The sequence below is a fragment of the Cuculus canorus genome, chromosome 3 (genome assembly GCF_017976375.1).
Source record: "Cuculus canorus isolate bCucCan1 chromosome 3, bCucCan1.pri, whole genome shotgun sequence".
NCBI lineage: Eukaryota > Metazoa > Chordata > Aves > Cuculiformes > Cuculidae > Cuculus > Cuculus canorus.
The window spans coordinates 38,861,498-38,880,133 of NC_071403.1; the positions used below are offsets into that span (position 1 = coordinate 38,861,498).

The following is an 18,636-nucleotide window of genomic DNA, read 5'->3' on the forward strand; positions in this document are numbered from 1 at the left end:
TGAAAGCAAATAGGCATTATCCAGCTGTGTCCCTGTCTGTCCAGTTTAGAAAACCAGTCTATTCTTCAGACTATTAATGTTCTCATAGCTGAGCTGTTTTTCTCACAGACTCTTTGTGGGGCATTGGACATTCCCAATCACGAACTTGGATAGGCTTTGCAAAGTCTTGCAGGGGTCAAGCGGCAGTTTACCTCACTGCAACCCTGTTTTGCAGTCTATAAGCTTGACAGGTGGCTCACTGCATTTATAATATACAGAAGGTAGTGCTGACCATTTCAGGCCTCTGTTTCTCATTGCTGCAACCATGTTTCAGTCATTTCCTCCCGGCCTCTGGCTCTTGTTGTTGCCTGCCTTATCCCTGCTCCCTGTTTCTGCCTTCAGCTGCTGAAGCCTCAACTCGTGCCTCCCAGCCCTTGCTTAGTTACTCCTGTCTGACTTAATCCTCGCTTCTTTCTGCTCAGTCACAACACTGTTTCCCACGTCCCTGACGCAGTTCCTGCTTCTGGCCAGCCCTGCCTTACTGAGGCATTGCTCCAGAGCATAGTCTTCCTAACCTCCCCCCTTGTGGCTCTGCTGCTGACCAGACCCCTTGTCTGCCTGGGAGTCTGAGATGCATTTTAGCTTCTCTAATTTTTGGACTTTCAACGTTGTTCATCCTGGTGTTTTCTGCTGGGTACAACCTAGAACTGCACTCACCTTGAATGCAATATCTGTGCCCCTACTTGGTCCTAATTACAGGGAGTAAGAAGCTGAGACCCCCCCGTCTTTACCTCTGTAAGGGTGGTGACACCAGGTGGTGCTTATCAGGTTGCACAAACCTGTGTAACTTCACAGTCCTACACCTTGTCTCAGAAGGACCAATCAAAGAATAAGCCAGGGTATGATAGAATCATTTATATTGGAACAACAGAGACAGAAGAAGGTACTATAGGCCTCTATCCGACAAGAAACATGACAGAGGTAAAGAATCTAGATGAAAAGCCCCTGTGAAGCAAAAAACTTACAGAATAATTTTGATTATTATAAAAGTAAACAGCATGGAAACAGTGGCAGAGAGGCAGACCATGAGCTGAGAAACTCTACCAAAACTTGTGTAGAGGTATCCCTTTGTTGTTCCTGTGGACATCATAGGGCTCAGAAATGCTGTGAGTTTACGGATTAAAAGTCTGAGGTTTTAGTTTCACCTTGCAAATGGAAGAGCTGAGAGCACTCACAGGCCATTATTGGCTGTTTGGCAGAAATGCCATTCATTACACTGCAAGAACTGGACAGAGTGCCTAAGTCCTTATGCTCATTCTGAACCTTTCTGTGCCAGCAGGAAGCCTCATGTGTTAGCAGATGCCCTCCTTCCACCTGCTTCCCCGGTGCTTGACTTGATTTCATTTTGTGAGTCTAAATTGCTATGCACTCAGCACAAAGACCAATAATGTTTGATTATCATTGTAAACAAACTTTATTGAGATTGTATTCAAGCAAACCTCCTCCTGTGCGCTATGTTGTGGAACAGTGACCAGGCCATGCCATGCAAATAACATAAAAGGGACGTAGCACTATAAAGTGTTTGGAAGGGTCCTCACCAAACGGTGAGATGAATAGCAGGATATTGGCATAGCTGCAGGAGCAAGGGTGTCCCCATATGTTCTTTTATATTTTCTTCCCACATGTCTTTTCCAAAGTTATTAAAATCAAACCTAATTTTAATTCCCTCAGTCTCAAAAGGAGAGAAACTGTTTGGAAATTTTACAAGTATGGAGGTCAAACTGGTAGCATAGGGGCAGAATTTAGCTTTTAGAAATGCAAAAAAAAAAAGATTTAGCTTCTACTTAATGAAATATAGATGATAAAATCAGTAGCAGGTTGCAGAGAGGAGTAGCCCAGACAGAGAGATGAGTTCTGCAGCTTTTGTCTCCTTAACTCCACATTTGATGAGTTCAAAAAAAAGGAACAATCTTGGTGTTTGACAATGAGAGCCCTGGGTAAATGTTACATCTCTGTCAACAGATAGAAAGTGTTCCTTTTCAATGTGCAAAAATAATCTTTGGAAATTAAGTGCTTCACAGACCAAACCAAAGCTGACATCTGACCTATACCCCAAGTAACAGATAAACTTGAGTTTTAAACAAGTGCCATTGTTCTCTATGAGAGGTAGCAGAGAAGATTCAGGAGGAGCAACTAAGGGTTCTGGTTTTAGCCATGCTGAACTGGAATTGATGCTTAATTACCCATCAGTAAATATCATAGAGAGAAGCTGAGGTTATAGTTTGTGTAGAAGGAGCAGAGTGACCACAAGCCAGCAGTCTGTGACACCTCAGAGAGCCAACAAAAGCAGAATAGATGTTTGCAAGTGTGACTACCCCATTTACAGGAGGTAGAGAAAAGTAAAAAGCAGTGGTTACTGCTCATGTGATTCCAGTAGCATGGAGGAAGGATAACCACCAAGTGAGTACATGAATGATGAGAGGAGAAAGGTGACCACCTGCAGAGGAGAGAGCAGAGGCCAATGAGGCAAAAGTTTCAGGAAGAAGAGATCAGCATCTGTGTGAAAGGTGGCTGGATGACCATGGAGGCAGCAGTGTGCAGTGGGTTACCAGAAATTTGGATAGCAAGAGGTGATCAGCTTGCTCATAGAAGAAATGGGAGAGATGGTGTGCAGAGAAACAAGTGGCAATGGGAGGAGGGAAGCAGATGAAGAAGTGGTGGGGTATCTGGGATGGAACTAATGAAGCTGGAGGAGCAAAGCTGCTTCATCATGGAGATGGACACAGCAAAGGAGGAGAGAGGAATTAGTGACAGAAGTCACCCTCATTACAGAATTATTACCAAAGACATTTTAAGTTTTAAAGAAGGAGCTCTGGGCAGGAAGCAGATGTGGTAGTAAATGCAGGGTACGTTGATAGTGTGCTCGCCGCTGTGAGAGTCAGGGCCTCTTCCATCCATGAAGGGTAGGGATAAAGGATGAGTATAAGGCTGAGGTACTTAATGTCTTCTTGACCTTGGTCTTTAATAGTAAGGTAAGATGTTCTCCGGGTATCCAGCCTCATGAGTCAGAAGACAGAGAGGAAAAACAGAACAAAGTTCCCACGATCCCTGAGGAAATGCTTAGAGACCTGCTTGGCCAATTAGACACTCACAAGTCTATGGGGCTAGATGGGATACACCTGAGGGTACTCAGGGAGCTGGCAGAGGTGCTTGCCAAATCCCTTTCCAATATCTTCGAGCAGTCCTGGCTGACTGGGGAAGTTCCATTGGACTGGAGGCTGGCAGTTGTTACACCCATTCACAAGAAGGGCCAGAAGGGGGATCTGGGAAACTACAGGTCTGTCAGTCTGACCTCAGTGCCAGGGAAGATCATGGAGCAGGTCAGCTTGAGTGCTATCACACAGCACACACAAGACAACCAGGTGATCAGGCCCAGTCAGCATGGGTTTATGAAAGGCAGGTCCATCCATACTAACCTGACCGCCTTCTATGACAAGGTGACCTGCTTAATGGATGTGGGAAAGGCTGTGGATATAGTGTACTTGGACTTCAGTAAAGCCTTTGACACAGTTTCTCACAGCATTCTGCTCTAGAAACTGGCTACAACTGGCCTGGACAGGCGCACGCTCTGCTGGTTAAAAACCGGCTGAATGGCCGGGCCCAAAGAGTGGTGTCAAATGGAGTTAAATCCCTTTGGAGATTGGTCACAAGTGGTGTCCCCCAGGACTCAGTGCTGGATCCAGTTCTATTCAGTATCTTTATTAGTGATCTTGATGAAGGGATTGAATGTACCCTTAGTAAGTTTGTGGATGACACTAAGCTGGGAGGAGATGTCGATCTGCTGGAGGGTGGGGAGGCTCTACAGAGGGATCTGAACAGGCTGGATTGATGGGCTGAGACCAATGGGATGAGGTTTCACAATACCAAGAGCAGAATCCTGCATTTGGGACACAACAACCTCATGCAGTAATACAGGCTTGGGGAAGAGTGGCTGGAAAGCTGCCTGGCAGAGAAGGACCTGGGGGTGTTGCTGAACGTGAGCCAGCAGTGTGCCCAGGTAGCCAATAGCATCTTGGCTTGTATCAGAAACAGCATGGCCAGCAGGACCAGGGAAGTGATTGGGCCCCTGTACTCTGCACTGGTGAGGCTGCACCTCAAATACTGTGTTCGGTTATGGACCCCCCACTACAAGAAAGACGTTGAGGTGCTGGAGCGTGTCCAGAGAAAAGCAAAGAAGATAGTGAAGGGGCTGGAGAACAAGTCTTATGAGGAGCGGCTGAGGGAACTGGGGTTGTTTAGCGTGGTGAAGAGGAAACCTTATCACTGCCTACCACTACCTGAAAGGAGGTTGTAGAGAGGTGGGTGCTGCTCTCTTCACCCAAGTGATAGGTGATAGGATGAGAGGAAATGGCCTCAAGTTGCACCAGGGGACATTCAGACTGGACATTAGGAAAAATTTCTTCACCAAAAGGGTTATCAGGCACTGGAACAGGCTGCACAGAAAGGCTATTGAGTCACCATCACTGGAAGTATTTAAAAGACAGGTAGATTAAGTGCTTAGGGATATGATTTAGTAGTGGGCAGGTATGGCTGGGCTTGATGATCTCAAAGGTCTTTTCCAACCTAGTGATTATATGATTCTATAATTCCGTGATATGCCTGACAAGCCCCTTAACATCAGAAAAGGAAGAAAATACTCAGGCTGAATTTCTTACAACACGTTTTACAGATAAATTGTACTGCTATTATACTATTCAAGTCCAGCACCTAATATTTCATAGGAATAGGATTCTGTGTTGGTTTGTATATGCACATGTGCTTTTACTAAAGCAAAACATGACAAAAGAGCCACTTCTGATAACAGTGACAGGTAAGATGAATGTAGAATAGAATGGTCAAAAATGCATTTGATGGGTGAGGTTAAGGACGGAAGCCTCTGTAGCGATTCGACTAATGAGCCTTGTTTTATTCATCTCTTGTTATTGCTGCCAGGAATGCATCAGTCATGTGACACTTTTAGTGACCTTTCAGGCACAGCCAGGATAAAGTGCCTGCAGAAAGGGTAGCATTTTGCATGCTTTAAGAAACTAGCTCAGAGTCCACAGGGAGCTTTTAGCACACTCTGGTCACTGCAGGCTTTGTATTGCTGAGAAACTGCCACCATCAAGAAAACTTGCTACAAAGATATTATTAAATCCTTTTGTATTGGAGTTCACTTTCTATTACCTACATTTACCTACCTCGCGAAGTTTGTTGTTGCATGTAAGAAGCCATTGTATGCCTATAATAAGGTCACAGCAATACTCTCTGCCCTGTCAGTTGAATGCAGAAATGTCTCTACAAGCTTGTGTTGTTTGTCACTTGACAATCTGGTTTGTTAACACTGTGTTTATTCTGTGTTTACTCTGTGCAACAGGGCAAACATGCAATGCATGCAGAGATATGCAGTGTGCATCTTTCATGCACGCACAAACTCATTTTATTCAAATAAATCTTTTTCTTAACACATTGGTTTAGCATTTTGAAAATAAACCTAAAAACACTCTCAAGACCTTTTGCCCCATGACTGCAAAACAGAGTATTTATGCCTGCAGCCTTCTAGTAATGATTTACCAAGTGCCTGAAGGGTCTTGGGAAGTACAGAAGAAATGCAAAGCCAGACAAATAGAGATAAGCAACATCCTTAAAGTGACATGAGTTGACACAGGTGAGACACTCATTCCAACAGAGGTATTTTTTGATTTGTGTTGTCTGAGGTCAGGACTGAGAAAAAAAAGGAAAACTGGGCAAAAGAACAACAAACCATTTGTATATCACAGACATGTCCATTCTTTTTGCTGCAATATTTGTATTTGAATAAGAGGGGTTTTATTTCCACCCAGCCTAGCACTTCATTCAATAATATTCTTATAGTGAATTCTTCATTCTGTGCCTATAAATTTAATATGCTTCTGAAGACATGATCATATTGTAAAACAGTTATTCTGATGACTCACATAGTGAGTATGTAGGAAGCAACAAATGGCATTTATCTTGATTTTAGCGAGATTTTGTCCTAAAGAAAGGTTTGTAAGCAGGCCAGGGAAGCACCAAACAGATGAAGTCATCATAGTTTGCATGCAGAATTGTTTAAAACTCTATTTGAAATTTAGTTATCAACCAGCTGGGATGACATTTCAGATGGAATCTCACTGGGATCTCAACTGGGGAAATAATACTTTTCATTATTTTTGTTAACAGCAAGGATGATAGAGGAGAGAACATTTGTAAAAATTTCAGATGAAACCATACTGGACGGGGCTTTTAAAGATAGGATTAGAAGTCAAAATGATCTTGAGAAGTGGCTTGAAACCAAGATTAAATTCAATACACACAAGTGCAAAAGAACTCCTGTGGGGAAGTATCAATCAAATGTCTTCACATGAGATATGACTACTTGGCTAGATTATAGTTAGCATCAAAACATAAAAATGAAGATCTGATTATTAAGCATTTGTATGATGCTGTTGAGAAAGAAGAAACAAAAAAAAAAAAACCCAACAAAAACATAAGCAGACTGAAGAAGGACCTCAGACTTGAAAATTTAGAGGCTTGGAAAACGTGGGTCATGAGAATAGTTTGAAAGAACTAGGTACACTTAAATCTGGGAAAGATAGATAGCATGAAAATACTTTTTTAAAATTCTTAAAAGTAGTTATGAAAGGAAAAAAATGGCTCATTTGTCTTCATACCCATAGGGAGAAAAGACCAAAATGTATAAAAGTAGTTAATTTGCAGGAAATTACATTTAAATTAGATATTAGGAAGATAAGGACAGGGAAAGGCAACACAGACAGACTACAGAACCTCCTTCATTAGAGATGTCAGGGATTAATTTAGTCAAACATCATTCTAGGATAGCAGTATCCGTAATGCTGCCACAGAGCACAGAATGAGCTAAATTATTTCTGCAGGAACCATTCTCGTCAGCGGCAAAAGTGGGTGACAGCTTCAACATGTCTGTGGTTGCAACGGAGACCATGATGTACTGGTCCAGTCTAGTGTTTTAGTGTTTTTTTTCTTGAAAAGTAAATAGTGGACAGAGGGGTACATGAATTTGATTTTGTAACGTCTGGAATGTGAGTGACGCATTGGTAAGTTTGGAACTCATTGAAAGGTGTATAAAATAACCTCACAAATGCAAATTTGATGGACTCCAAGTACTGCAAAGGTTCTCAAACTGAGGGTTACAAATTTACATTTTATGAGTTTTTATCCACAAGAAACTATCCTCTATGAAAGAACCTTTTTTTCCTTTTGGTTTTAACATCACTCTGTCGATAGCAGTGCCCAGACCTGTGAAAAATACACTTCCGTACCTGAACTCTTTGGCCCTTTTCTATCAAAGTAAAGCGAATTTCACATCTGCTATGTAGGAGACAATATTTCAACGATCAGACCTGCCCACAGATAAACCCTGAAAGCCAATAGCTGTATCAGCTGTTGCAAAGGAAGAAAAGGGTGCGCTGTTACCTGGGTAAAGAAAGTGTTATAGCAGAGAAACAGGGTGTCAGGCTCAGACGAGATTTAATTGCCCTGAAAATTGTTTAAAATAAACATAAGAAGACCATCAGGAGCTGACAGTGGTGTGAATTAATAAATAAGTCCCACCCTACAACCTTCCTACAAACCCCCAGTGCCTAGAGAGAAATACTGGTTTCCTTAGATCTGTGAAGCCTCATCTCCGAAGCTGAGACAAATTGTTACAATCTTTGGTTCATGCATTTCAGCCCAAATGTCAAAGCAGGGAATCAGAGAAATTTTTGTCGCTCAGATAGAGTCAGATCAATGTGCTCTCTCCTCTACATCATTGAACCACAATATGACAGCAAGACAGACACAGTAATCACAGTCAGAAGCAATATATTCATACCAATAAAGAAATGGGTTTCAGTATTTCTAACATCTGAATAGCACGTTGTTTTGTACTCCAGTGAGGTGGTCTACTTCAAAGAGAGGGGTGTGTGACTATTTCTCATAAATGGCAGTTCTAAATCTCTCATTTGCTTTATTTGATTTTAAAATTAATTTTATTTTAAAATTTTAAAAGGGACTTGGCCTTTCTCTATTTTTTTTTTACCTTTTTTCCGCATCTCCACAATTATCTGGTCTAATTTTAACAGATTATTAGGCAGCTCATCAAAAATAATCTGTGTGTTGGGTGGTTCGTGAATAATACTGTCTATCATTTCTGAACAGATTTTGCTAATGAGAGTAATTTTCCCCCTTTCAGTTGATTTCATAGGTGGATTTGACTCTTACGGCTATCAAGGTCCACAGAAGACATCTCATTTACAGCTACAGCCCATGTATATGTAAGTACTTCTGAGAAATTCTGCAGAATGTCAAGCTGACACTAAAGGATCATTAAGCTGAAAGATGATGTGACTTAAAAATTCAGAGTAGGCAGAAGCCTTTTCTGACAGAGCTACACTTAAGCACCAACATTACTCTTCTGTTGGATTATAATGATTTCTCAGGGTAGGATATAATGTGTCACAGTTGTTTAAATAATACCCAGCTCTCACCTGTCTTTCCCCCATTTTCATTCAAGCAGGCTCCATTCAGAGGCAATGAGAATCTGGTGTTGTAAAAACTAGTCAGATATGACAAAACTTGTTTGCAAAAAAAGTGGGTTTTATTAAGATTTATCAGAAGTTCAGCAGCTTGCTAATTTAGTGGATGCATTTAGCATTTGTCGTACCAGCGCATCTGTTCACTGAGGCACCTCTGTACCTGATTTCCAGTCTCCGCATTTAGAAAAAACAAACCAAATGTAACAACATATGGCTTTTAAAACCAGTTTGAATAGAAGACAGTATTTTACCTAACCAGTGAGCGACAACTCCATCCAGTGCCTAGAAGCACAGACTGATATATCTGGGGATTAAATGGGTGATCAAACCCCCCACACACAACTGGAACACACTCACACTGGAGCTAACACCCAACCAGAGAACAGTCCAGGAATAATTATGTCCAAATATTTCTTGTACTGATGCGTACTGCAATTCAGAACAGTCCTGACTGCCCACATAAATCTTACTTCGCTGCTGCAGCCTTTTGAAATGTTTCTTATTTACCATCACTGGTCTACGCAGAAAAAGCACTGCACAAAATGACTCACAAAAGAGGCAGCATTTACGTTTTTCCTTTGTTTCTCTTCTGAACATCTCTTTTGAGGAAAAGAACAATATAGGCAAACAATATCCATCCTAACATACACTTCTATTCACCCTTGGATGGAATTTTGTTTCTTCTGATTAGTGGAAGCATGTCTGCTAATGGATTAGCGGATTTTTGCATGTCATTTACTCCTTTATCAGTGGTACAATAAATTCTGTGGTAGTACTTAGGAGTGGGCTCTTTATGAGACTTGCAAGGAGCTTTTCAATAATCTCAAATTACAACAGTGCGTATCTCCAATGCCATCTTAACTTCAGCTTTCCATCTGTCTGTACTCAAGTAAAGATTTTTCACCTGCACTTTTGGCACAGTGCTGTTCATTTAGAAAATGTTTTTTTCCTTCCTAGTATTATGTGAGGCTCATAGGTACTTAGAACAACTGTAATCCTATTTCTTTCTCAGTATACCATACCTTGTCATCAACATATGGAGCCCTCTAGCTAAGATATTATCGCATTCTCTTTGTATTCTCAGTGTTTCTTCCAGAACAGCAGATTACATTTACTCAGCGTCTTCATACTGACTGGAAAGAAAGCTAAACCTGTGGAAAACAAGGCGGCAGTATTTTGAAACTTGTAGCTGAGACAAAGAGACATATGATTAATCCGTGTAAACCGTGTTCTGCTGTATTTCAATGCTGCATGCTCACTAGAGCACAGGTGATTTTGCTGTCTTAACTGAGAGACAGAAATCAGTATGTGAGCTGACGTTTTGTCCAATCAGCTCACAAAAGTGTTGCCATGTCCCAGCCACAGTCAAACAAAGGTACTTCATGTTTTCCTCTGACTGTATAGCATTTGACAAGGTTGTCTAGAATTGCTACAGTCTGTCCTTAAATGGCTTTTATGGAATTTAGTAATACCTTTCCTTTACTTACAGCTAAGGCACACCAGGAACACATGCATATGTATTCACACTGCAATTGCTTTGTAAATGTAGGCAGACCATTAAGTAGTGGAGTAACAAATTCGAATGTCAAATTAATCAAACCATGGTCTGATCTGCTTGTGGCACTATTTACAGCAATATTATGTACTGGAAATCAAAACACATTGATATGATAATAGCAGGCCATAGTTGATATTTTAAACCTTTATTTGTTGGGAGGAAGGGTTTGGTTCCCCAGGGATCTTGTTCACCAAAGAAAATCAGTGTTAGCCTCCAGAAAATCCAAGAGGAAAAAAAAATACAGGATTTTTCATTATTCTTTAGCCAATATCGCCAGCACTTTACAACGCTCAGCATCTCTAAGGGTGACTAAAAGGTAAGAATCATTTAACACAGAAAGGAAGAGGAGAGGAGAGGAGAGGAGAGGAGAGGAGAGGAGAGGAGAGGAGAGGAGAGGAGAGGAGAGGAGAGGAGAGGAGAGGAGAGGAGAGGAGAGGAGAGGAGAGGAGAGGAGAGGAGAGGAGAGGAGAGGAGAGGAGAGGAGAGGAGAGGAGAGGAGAGGAGAGGAGAAAACTGACCTTCTGCACTATGAAGTTTGTTGCCGTATTCTCACCACTGTCCAAGTTACTATATCCATCCGGGAGAGTGTACCCATACATATCCATACTCATATAACTATTTCAGTAGCTTGATCAACTGCTATAAAATATCTTTGAATCCATAAATAGTGGAGGATATATTAAACATTATCCTGCCTAATTCCTGCAAAAGATAAAGAAATGTAAAATTAGCTTGTTGCCACCTCTGCATCCTCTACTATTCTCACATTGGGTGCAATTAATGGAGTTTGGGGTTTGCAAGAGAAATAGGAAGTAGTTGCCTTTAAATCATCCAGTTATAAACAACATCCAAGAACACAATAACATCTCTTTTAATGTTGGTGGTGTGATCATACTTATAGGTGTGCTGGGCATGCTACAAAAGTGAAGGAGAATGTATGGTCTCAGCTCTGAAGAGCTTACCAAAAGAATGTCAGTATCCAATGGTTGTAAATATTCTGTCAAAATGCAAATTTCAACATGTATTTCAGTAGTATGCACAGGAACACACACACACCCCCCATATACAGCCATGTGGTAGGTTTCAGTCGTTATCCACATACTGCTTGCTGATGTGAATTGATTTAGTGGCTTGCAATGACAGAATTTAATCAACACAAGCTTTTAATTCAATAAAAGCCATATAGATTTACATCCAAGTGATGTAAATGAATTTTAACTGTTTTGTACGTGTGCAGATTAATTGTTATCCTGAAGGAATGTTGGGTTTAGTAATTGCTAACTATTAAGACACTGTTTTGTAACCAGTTTCCTTCTGTATGCTGAAGTTAGCACTGCATTTTGTTAATTCAGAGGTTATACTGAACCTACACAAACTTACACATGCAATTAAATAATTATAGTGATTTATTCAGGCTCCTCATGTTTACATTTCTATTGTGTCAGGACTTTTTTATCTAAAGAATTATTGATTCTTATTTATAAGTTCTACTTACAAGTACTTTCCAATTCAGTTAGAACATACACAGTACATTAGCATGGAATTTCATCAGTTATGCAAAACTACTGTAAATTGTCAGGATACCTAAGGAAAAAAAATTTTGATTTATGAAAAAAAACCATTATCTATAGATGATGAACTAAGGCGACTATCTTTGGCTACTGCTTCCTTAAATAGCATAGAATTATCAGATTCAGGCTCACTTTGTTTCTTTTCTTTTAGGTTCTGTATTTCAATCACAACTCTCCTTATCATCTCTCCTAATTTCACATTTAATTTAAATCAGCTTTCTTTTTAAAGAGAAAAATGTATTCAATTTATAATTATGTTTTGGGGAGAATTCTTATCATGATATTTATCTACCTGTTATAAATGGCTTTTTTTATTATTATTTAAGTGCCAACAGCGTGCTCTATTCTGCACAAGCCAAGAAGCCTAGACAGTCCCTTCAAAACGAATACGCTTTTTAAACAGAATGGGACAGAACTGAAGCTCATATACCTCCTTGCAGTGTGGCCACAGCTCATGTACTAGAAAGCAGCTTCCTGGCATTCTGTGTGGGAGAAGGCAGTGCTCATTTCCAGATCATAGGACAAGAACACAATAAGATGGTGGAAAACAATTGTCAAGAGAAAATTCTGCTCTTGGGAGGTGACCGAGGAAGGTGACTAAACAATCCATGGCACTGATTCTGTTGCACATGAAATAAACACAGTTGTAGTTGTGGAATGAGAATGCACTGCATGATCACTGCTTTAGAAACAGTAGGAAAGAGGGAGGGGAGAGAGATTTTCCTTTATGCTTTTTCACAATAAACTTGTTCGTTCAAGAAAACAAGAAGTGAAGCGAAAAATAGTATGCATGTCTGATACTGATGCCTAATACACTGGATAAATTGCTCAAAAGCAGTTCAGCCCTGAAGTGAAGCTTGCTTTCCCTATATTCTGTGAAGTTCCAGAATCTGTACATTGTATAAACACACACATACATGCACACGCATACTGCATATGCATAGAAACATACTAAACCTGTATGCATACAGACCCCTTTATATATACGTGCACGTGTGTGTATGTATATAGGCCCACTTAAGTGTATTCTGCTACACAAGACTATTGGTAGGCATTGCTTTTCACTAGAAGGCACTTAATGATAGTTTCTGGCTAACATATACCCAAATGTTAGAGGGATTTCAAGTCAATACCTCAGGGACAGAGGGATGTAGGAGAGGTTAATCTATTTGCCTTAGTATCTGGTCCCATTTTTCTCTTTGTTGTATTTACACGTGCATTATGTTGGTCATGGTCTTCTAGTCCAAGGCTGTAGGTATTTGTCTATATATTGCACATACTGAAGTTACTACTTATTTTACCATTCAGTTGTAGTGTAAATGAAACATAAGCAAGACAAAAAAAACAGAACCTAGAGTACAACTACCATGACACTCAGCAAGTTAATAAAGTACAAATCTGCTGTGTTATTATCTCCTTAAGATCTATGTTTGTGGGATTCAGACGATATGGACAACTTTTCATTTAAATAAACTACCAGCTAAGCCTTGTCTTGCAACTAACAATATCTTGTCAGATTTAGACTCAAAGCTGGAATTAAAAACACAGATTTTGGACAGGACTTTTCAGGTGTACAGGCCTGTGGCACTCTCACATGCACTCTGCTTTGTGAGTGAGCCTCGAGTGACTTTATCAGGCACCTGTAATTTAATCCTTCTGTCCTGCATACTGCGTCACTTCTTGCTTTTACAAAGTCACTTACATTTCTGATGGATTATTATAGTTCAGGTCATCTTGGGTTGACACATGGATGTATTGTTAAGACTCTGATTAAATATTGCTTCTGCCCAGAATGGTTTAGAAAACCTGTGCTTAACTAGAGCAAACCAAGTGATCACCTGAGCAAGCACCCTGCCTTTCTATCCTTTTAATCCTGTGTGTACCTGAACCATTACCGGCTAGTGGCTTACACGTGCTTGCAAAAGGACACTAGAGCAGCAGGGCGGTGATCAGAAAGATATGTGGTGGGTTATAACTATCTTTCTTTTTCTGCCTTTCTTCTAGGTCAAAGTGAATGCAGTCACTACTCAAGGTGGGCTGGAGGACCTCTCAAAGAAACTGTTTCAGGATGGCCTCTCTTTCTTCAAAGAGCAAAAAATTATTCAGTTTTTGTGCTAAAAATAAAAAAAGCTGATTGAACAGAAGACGAAAAACAGCAAACACCTTTAGCTCCTCTTTCTAACAGGTACTAAGGGAGATGCCCCGGACCCCCACCTTGGACCTCCTGCCTCCCAGCACCAGAGGGTCAGAGCAGAGGCCAGCATGGCCCATCTGGATTAAGACATGAACCCAGCCCATTCGGTGCTTTCGGAGCCCACTCCACACTCCTGACCATGTTGAGTCTCCTTAGTCAACAGAACAGTAAAAATACCAGGATGACCCTGAAGCAGAAATCAATAAACAGCGCATTGTTTGCCCTGAAGGCTGTACAGTTCATACTTGCCTTAACCCTACTGCATTGCACATCAGAGAAACTTCGTGCAAGCTTTCTGAAGTAACGTCCTTTAGGCTCAAAATGTTGCTGTTAATTCTGAACGATTTCTAAGTCAGTGGTTTTCTCCTGGTTGGTTTTTTGTTTGGTTTTTTTTTGTTTGTTTTCATGTCAGGGAATAAGGCTCTGTTGCTCCACTGCTCCAGAGCAACCAAGTAGAAAACTGCCAGCTGTCTGAGAAGTGCATTACTTTTGAGGCTCTACAGTGGTCAAGAAACAGCCAGTTTATAATGGTTAATAAAAAAAAGAGACCATTTGGGGGTCCGGGTGGGGAGAGGGGTAACATTAATAATTGAACCTACTGGAAATAAGCAGCAGAAACAGTGCTTCTTAATCCCGCTGTTTTTATTTATCGCACTGTAGGTGCTTTTATAGCTATCTCTAAATGTCTTTTACTAACTACAGAGACATCTGCAGATTTCTATCAACAAAGGCCAACTGAATATGTACTAGCTATGTTTACTCTTTTATATCTAATTTCAACTGAAAATTCTCTGTGAGCTTTCTTTTTTTCTAATTGCACCATAAGGGATCTATATATTTTATTTTTTTGTTTCAGTTGGGGAGGGTGGGGAGGGACTAGTTGAGTTGAAGACATATTGGAGAACTTTTTGTGGTATATTTGGGGGATCTGTTGTGTGTTAGAATGTGTATTTTACCTTCCTGTATTCTTGTGGCTGAAAAAAACTGTGCTGTTACGTAGTTGGCAACAAGATGCCTTTGGGAATTTTGCTAGTAGGTCAATGTGTATATGAAATACTCTGAACTCCTAGGAACGTATGTTTTGTTCTACATCTGATCGTATTTTCAAGCATTTAGGTGGCTTTCATTAGGAAAAACCTAATATTTTGCTCAGGCTTTTCAGAAACTTGGATTGTCATTGTTTCTTTGCTCAGACCTTGCATAGGCAAACACACGCACCTATCACACCTGAGGTGACCACATAGCTTTTGAGGGCAAGAAGGATGGTCAATGCTTGGAAAGGCTTGAGTTGCCCCAAGCATCTCTCTTTTCCTTATTGGCCAAAACCTCACACCTGCACAGCTCCCACGGCCTGTGCACTCGCGCCACTCGTCCATCCCTGTACAAACCAGTGCCCTTTGCTGTGTCTGCATGGATGTACAGTGTCACAAACAACAGCTCTGGACAATGACAGAGGAAGAGGCATTTATCAGTGAAAATAAGATATGGGATATGTCCAGGAACTATACGTACATTTATTGAGATTTTTATATGCATATATATATATATGTAAGAGTTTGTGTGTATGTCTATGTTTATAAAATACACAGGAACAACTATTGGCAGGGGCTGCATAACGCAGGAAGAATTTGATGAGCAGGGTCAAGGACTCCAGTCTCAGATCCTCCTAGGGGTTTCCTGCATGAATTAAGCACGTCTCCTAGGCCTCATCCTGAAAGCCAGTCATTGCTGATTTATATCTCAAATTTAAATTTAAATTTTCAGACTTGGGTATCTGAAATTCTAAGTTCATTCAGGGTAGAGCTGCTTTGCACTCCCTGGAAAATCATGCAAATTTCAAGCATCAGGCTGAAATTTCCCATAACTTGAAAATTTTCAAAAAATTTGACTTTTATGTAGTACTAAATATAGCAGTTGTATATTATGAAACACAATGCAGAGGTTTAACTGGAATGAAAATATCACAACAGGGTATTATACCTTTCCCTGTATAACAGTTAATCAAAATCATATTTCTATAAAAATCATTTTTAACATGAAAAGAAACCAGTTTAGGCACCTAAGCAGTGATCTAACTTTCAGAATATAATTTTTCATATCTTACAGTGATTTTGCACAGAACAGTGACTACTGGTAGTTAGCAATTTTAGAAGTCAGGCAATTTAATGAAGGGTCTATGTGTAGTTTTTAGGTCTGATTTTAACTTAGAAAATTTTGGCCTTAATTTCTCTCGTCTTAGTCTTCCCATCTATAAAACGGGACTAATAAGTGCCTCACAGGTTTTTTTGTGAGGTCTGAATTGTTGATGTTTGCAAAGTGCTTAGGAGATAGGAAGCACATCTGACTATTAAGGATTACAACATAAATGCCTATTCACATATTACATACAGAGTAGAAATCCAGTCAAACACACAGTATACATATATATATATGTACATGCATACCTATATGAAGTTGGTATTCATCACCCTGCTTAAGTTGCAGTTCAAGCACCACCATTAAAAAGAAATTATGACTGTTGACTACTAAACTAAACGATTAGTGAACAGATCTCTTCTGGAAGCAGTTTAGAGCACAGTGATGTGAGAATATCTGGATGACATTTTTGATTTGTACAGCTGTATCCTCCTCAAAATCCAGTAAAGAATGTTATTTTTCTAGGCTGGGCTTTTGTTATGAACTGAAATATTCAGAAGGTAAGAGATACAATCCAAATGTGTCTTTTTTTTTTTCTTTTCTTTTTGACATTTGTTAATTCTGAATGTATTTTTAACAAAAGTGATTTTTTGACTTACTAGTGTAATTTGCATTTAAAAAAAATAAATGGAAAAAATATAGGTTTCCAAGCTATTCATGGCCCTCTGCTGCTATTCACAACTTACAGGAAACAGGATTACTGTTCCCAACTGAGCAACAATGCAGAATAAAGAATCCTATTACATTTACATGATGACAATGCCGATCTGTGCAGTGCAGGGATGTGACAGCACTGAATAGAAATTCCCAGGTCATGACACCATTTTAACACTGTCATAGGTAGCAGGTATTTTCATTATCACTGACAGTAAAAGGTTCTTTTACAAGGCTGACTGCAATACTCTTCACTTAGAAAACAAGAGAGTTTTGCCCACTCATCAGAAATTTTAAGCCTATGATAGGTTTACAGTTGCCAACAGTGTAAAGTATTGCAAAAGTAATCCTTGTTAAGAAGGAGCTATGTAACATGGATATTTCCACTGCATTATTATTCTTTTATATGCTGTTCTTTGTCCCTACACTGAAATGATGAAATCCTGTCTTAGGTAATGTCTTTATAGAGTTCACGTACATTGACAGCTTGCCTGAGGTCATTTAAAAAGGCGGAGCAGCACAGTATGCATTTCAAGATACTCAGTCATGCTCTTGTAAGTCTATTCCTTAGAAAGAGAGTTCATTACTTATTGGCATTAGGATTTTTAATGCCATCATTAAATAGCAAGTGATACTTTTCAGTCAGGTAAGGAGAAATGGTTTGTGCTCCACTTGATTAATTTAAGTAGTGGTTGCAATACTCAACTGCCATACAGCATTTGACAAAGGCTAACGCAGTATGTATTGATCTCTGGATGTCTCCGGATAGGAGTGGCTATTAACTCAGTGTCTGAAGGTCTTGATCATTTGCACTCTCACGCTCCATTTGAGCACAATGATGATAGGCAAAGCAAAATTCAGTACAGCATGAATCCTTCCAGTCTGCAATATTTTTATATCCAGTACTCCAGTTTCTTTTGCAATGCAGTTAATCAGAGAATGAAGATTTTTCTCACAAAGATGGAAAAGCCCCATTAATATACAATGTGTATGTATTCTTTTCTTTCTACTGATGAGTCTCCTCAGTACAGAAGCAAAATTGATAGACTCTTTGAGTTTGTTTTCTAGTTAATCTGAACCTGGTTTCTTTCCAGTGCATGTCGATTGGTGATAGACACTAAAGGTGAGTCAGGTTTTATTGAAGAACCAGTGCAAAGAAATACTGCAGACAGCCCCGCGTCCACTGTTCCTTGGAGAAGGATGTAGACAGTTGTTATACTAACCAGTCTGCTCCAAGCTATATGCAATATTAAATGTAATTATCTTGCATAAAATAAACTACCCTCTAGACTGCCGCTATTCATTCACATGTAGGAGTGACACAACATGGAATGAGTCAATAAGAGATGTCTTCCTGTAGTCACTAATATACGTCATCCACAGTCATAGACTGGAGAATTCAGCCCTATTTGGTTTCGTGTCCTGACAAGTCCGTCTGTTCAGATCTTCACAAAGAGGGGCAATTGCATCCGGTTGGAGATGTGACCTTTGCATAGCTGAGTGGGATAAAAGAAGAATGTACCAAATATAGAGTTTTGAGCAGCACCATACGTGCAGGCATTACGCATTTCTCCATATGTACAAAAGAAGGGTCTTTTAAAATGGATCCTTCCACTATCCCTCAGAAACCAACTGAGATGGATAATGTCTTTTATTATTATGCAAACATCTTCCAAATCCTGCAAAGATTACTAAAGAATCTATACATTAGACTCAATCAAAACACTGCCTTTTCTGTTCTCTGTTGAGTAGAAGACGTAGCTCTTTGGACTTTCAAAGGCCTTGGTATTATTATTTTTGATAAATAGAAGCACTGTAAAACCTGAAAATTAAAACAAAAAATTGCTTGTGCTCATCTCTGATTCAAAA

At 39.9% G+C, this 18,636-nt stretch overlaps 1 protein-coding gene across 2 annotated transcripts in view; it reads left to right on the top strand.

Moving 5' to 3' along the window:
* NKAIN2 (sodium/potassium transporting ATPase interacting 2) overlaps nucleotides 1–16,754 on the top strand; it is a 549,645-nt gene extending 532,891 nt beyond the window's left edge. The window contains exons 6-8 of one of the 2 annotated variants that reach the window (XR_008449322.1): nucleotides 8,252–8,333; nucleotides 12,050–12,316; nucleotides 13,728–16,754. Coding sequence is in view for 1 of the 2 variants with exons in the window: in XM_054063607.1 (XP_053919582.1) it covers nucleotides 8,252–8,333; nucleotides 13,728–13,737 (92 nt within the window). In the remaining variant the exon portion in view is untranslated. The remainder of the gene's footprint in view (nucleotides 1–8,251; nucleotides 8,334–12,049; nucleotides 12,317–13,727) is intronic. The other variant, XM_054063607.1, reaches the window with a different exon arrangement.
* The last annotated feature ends 1,882 nt before the right edge of the window (nucleotides 16,755–18,636 follow it).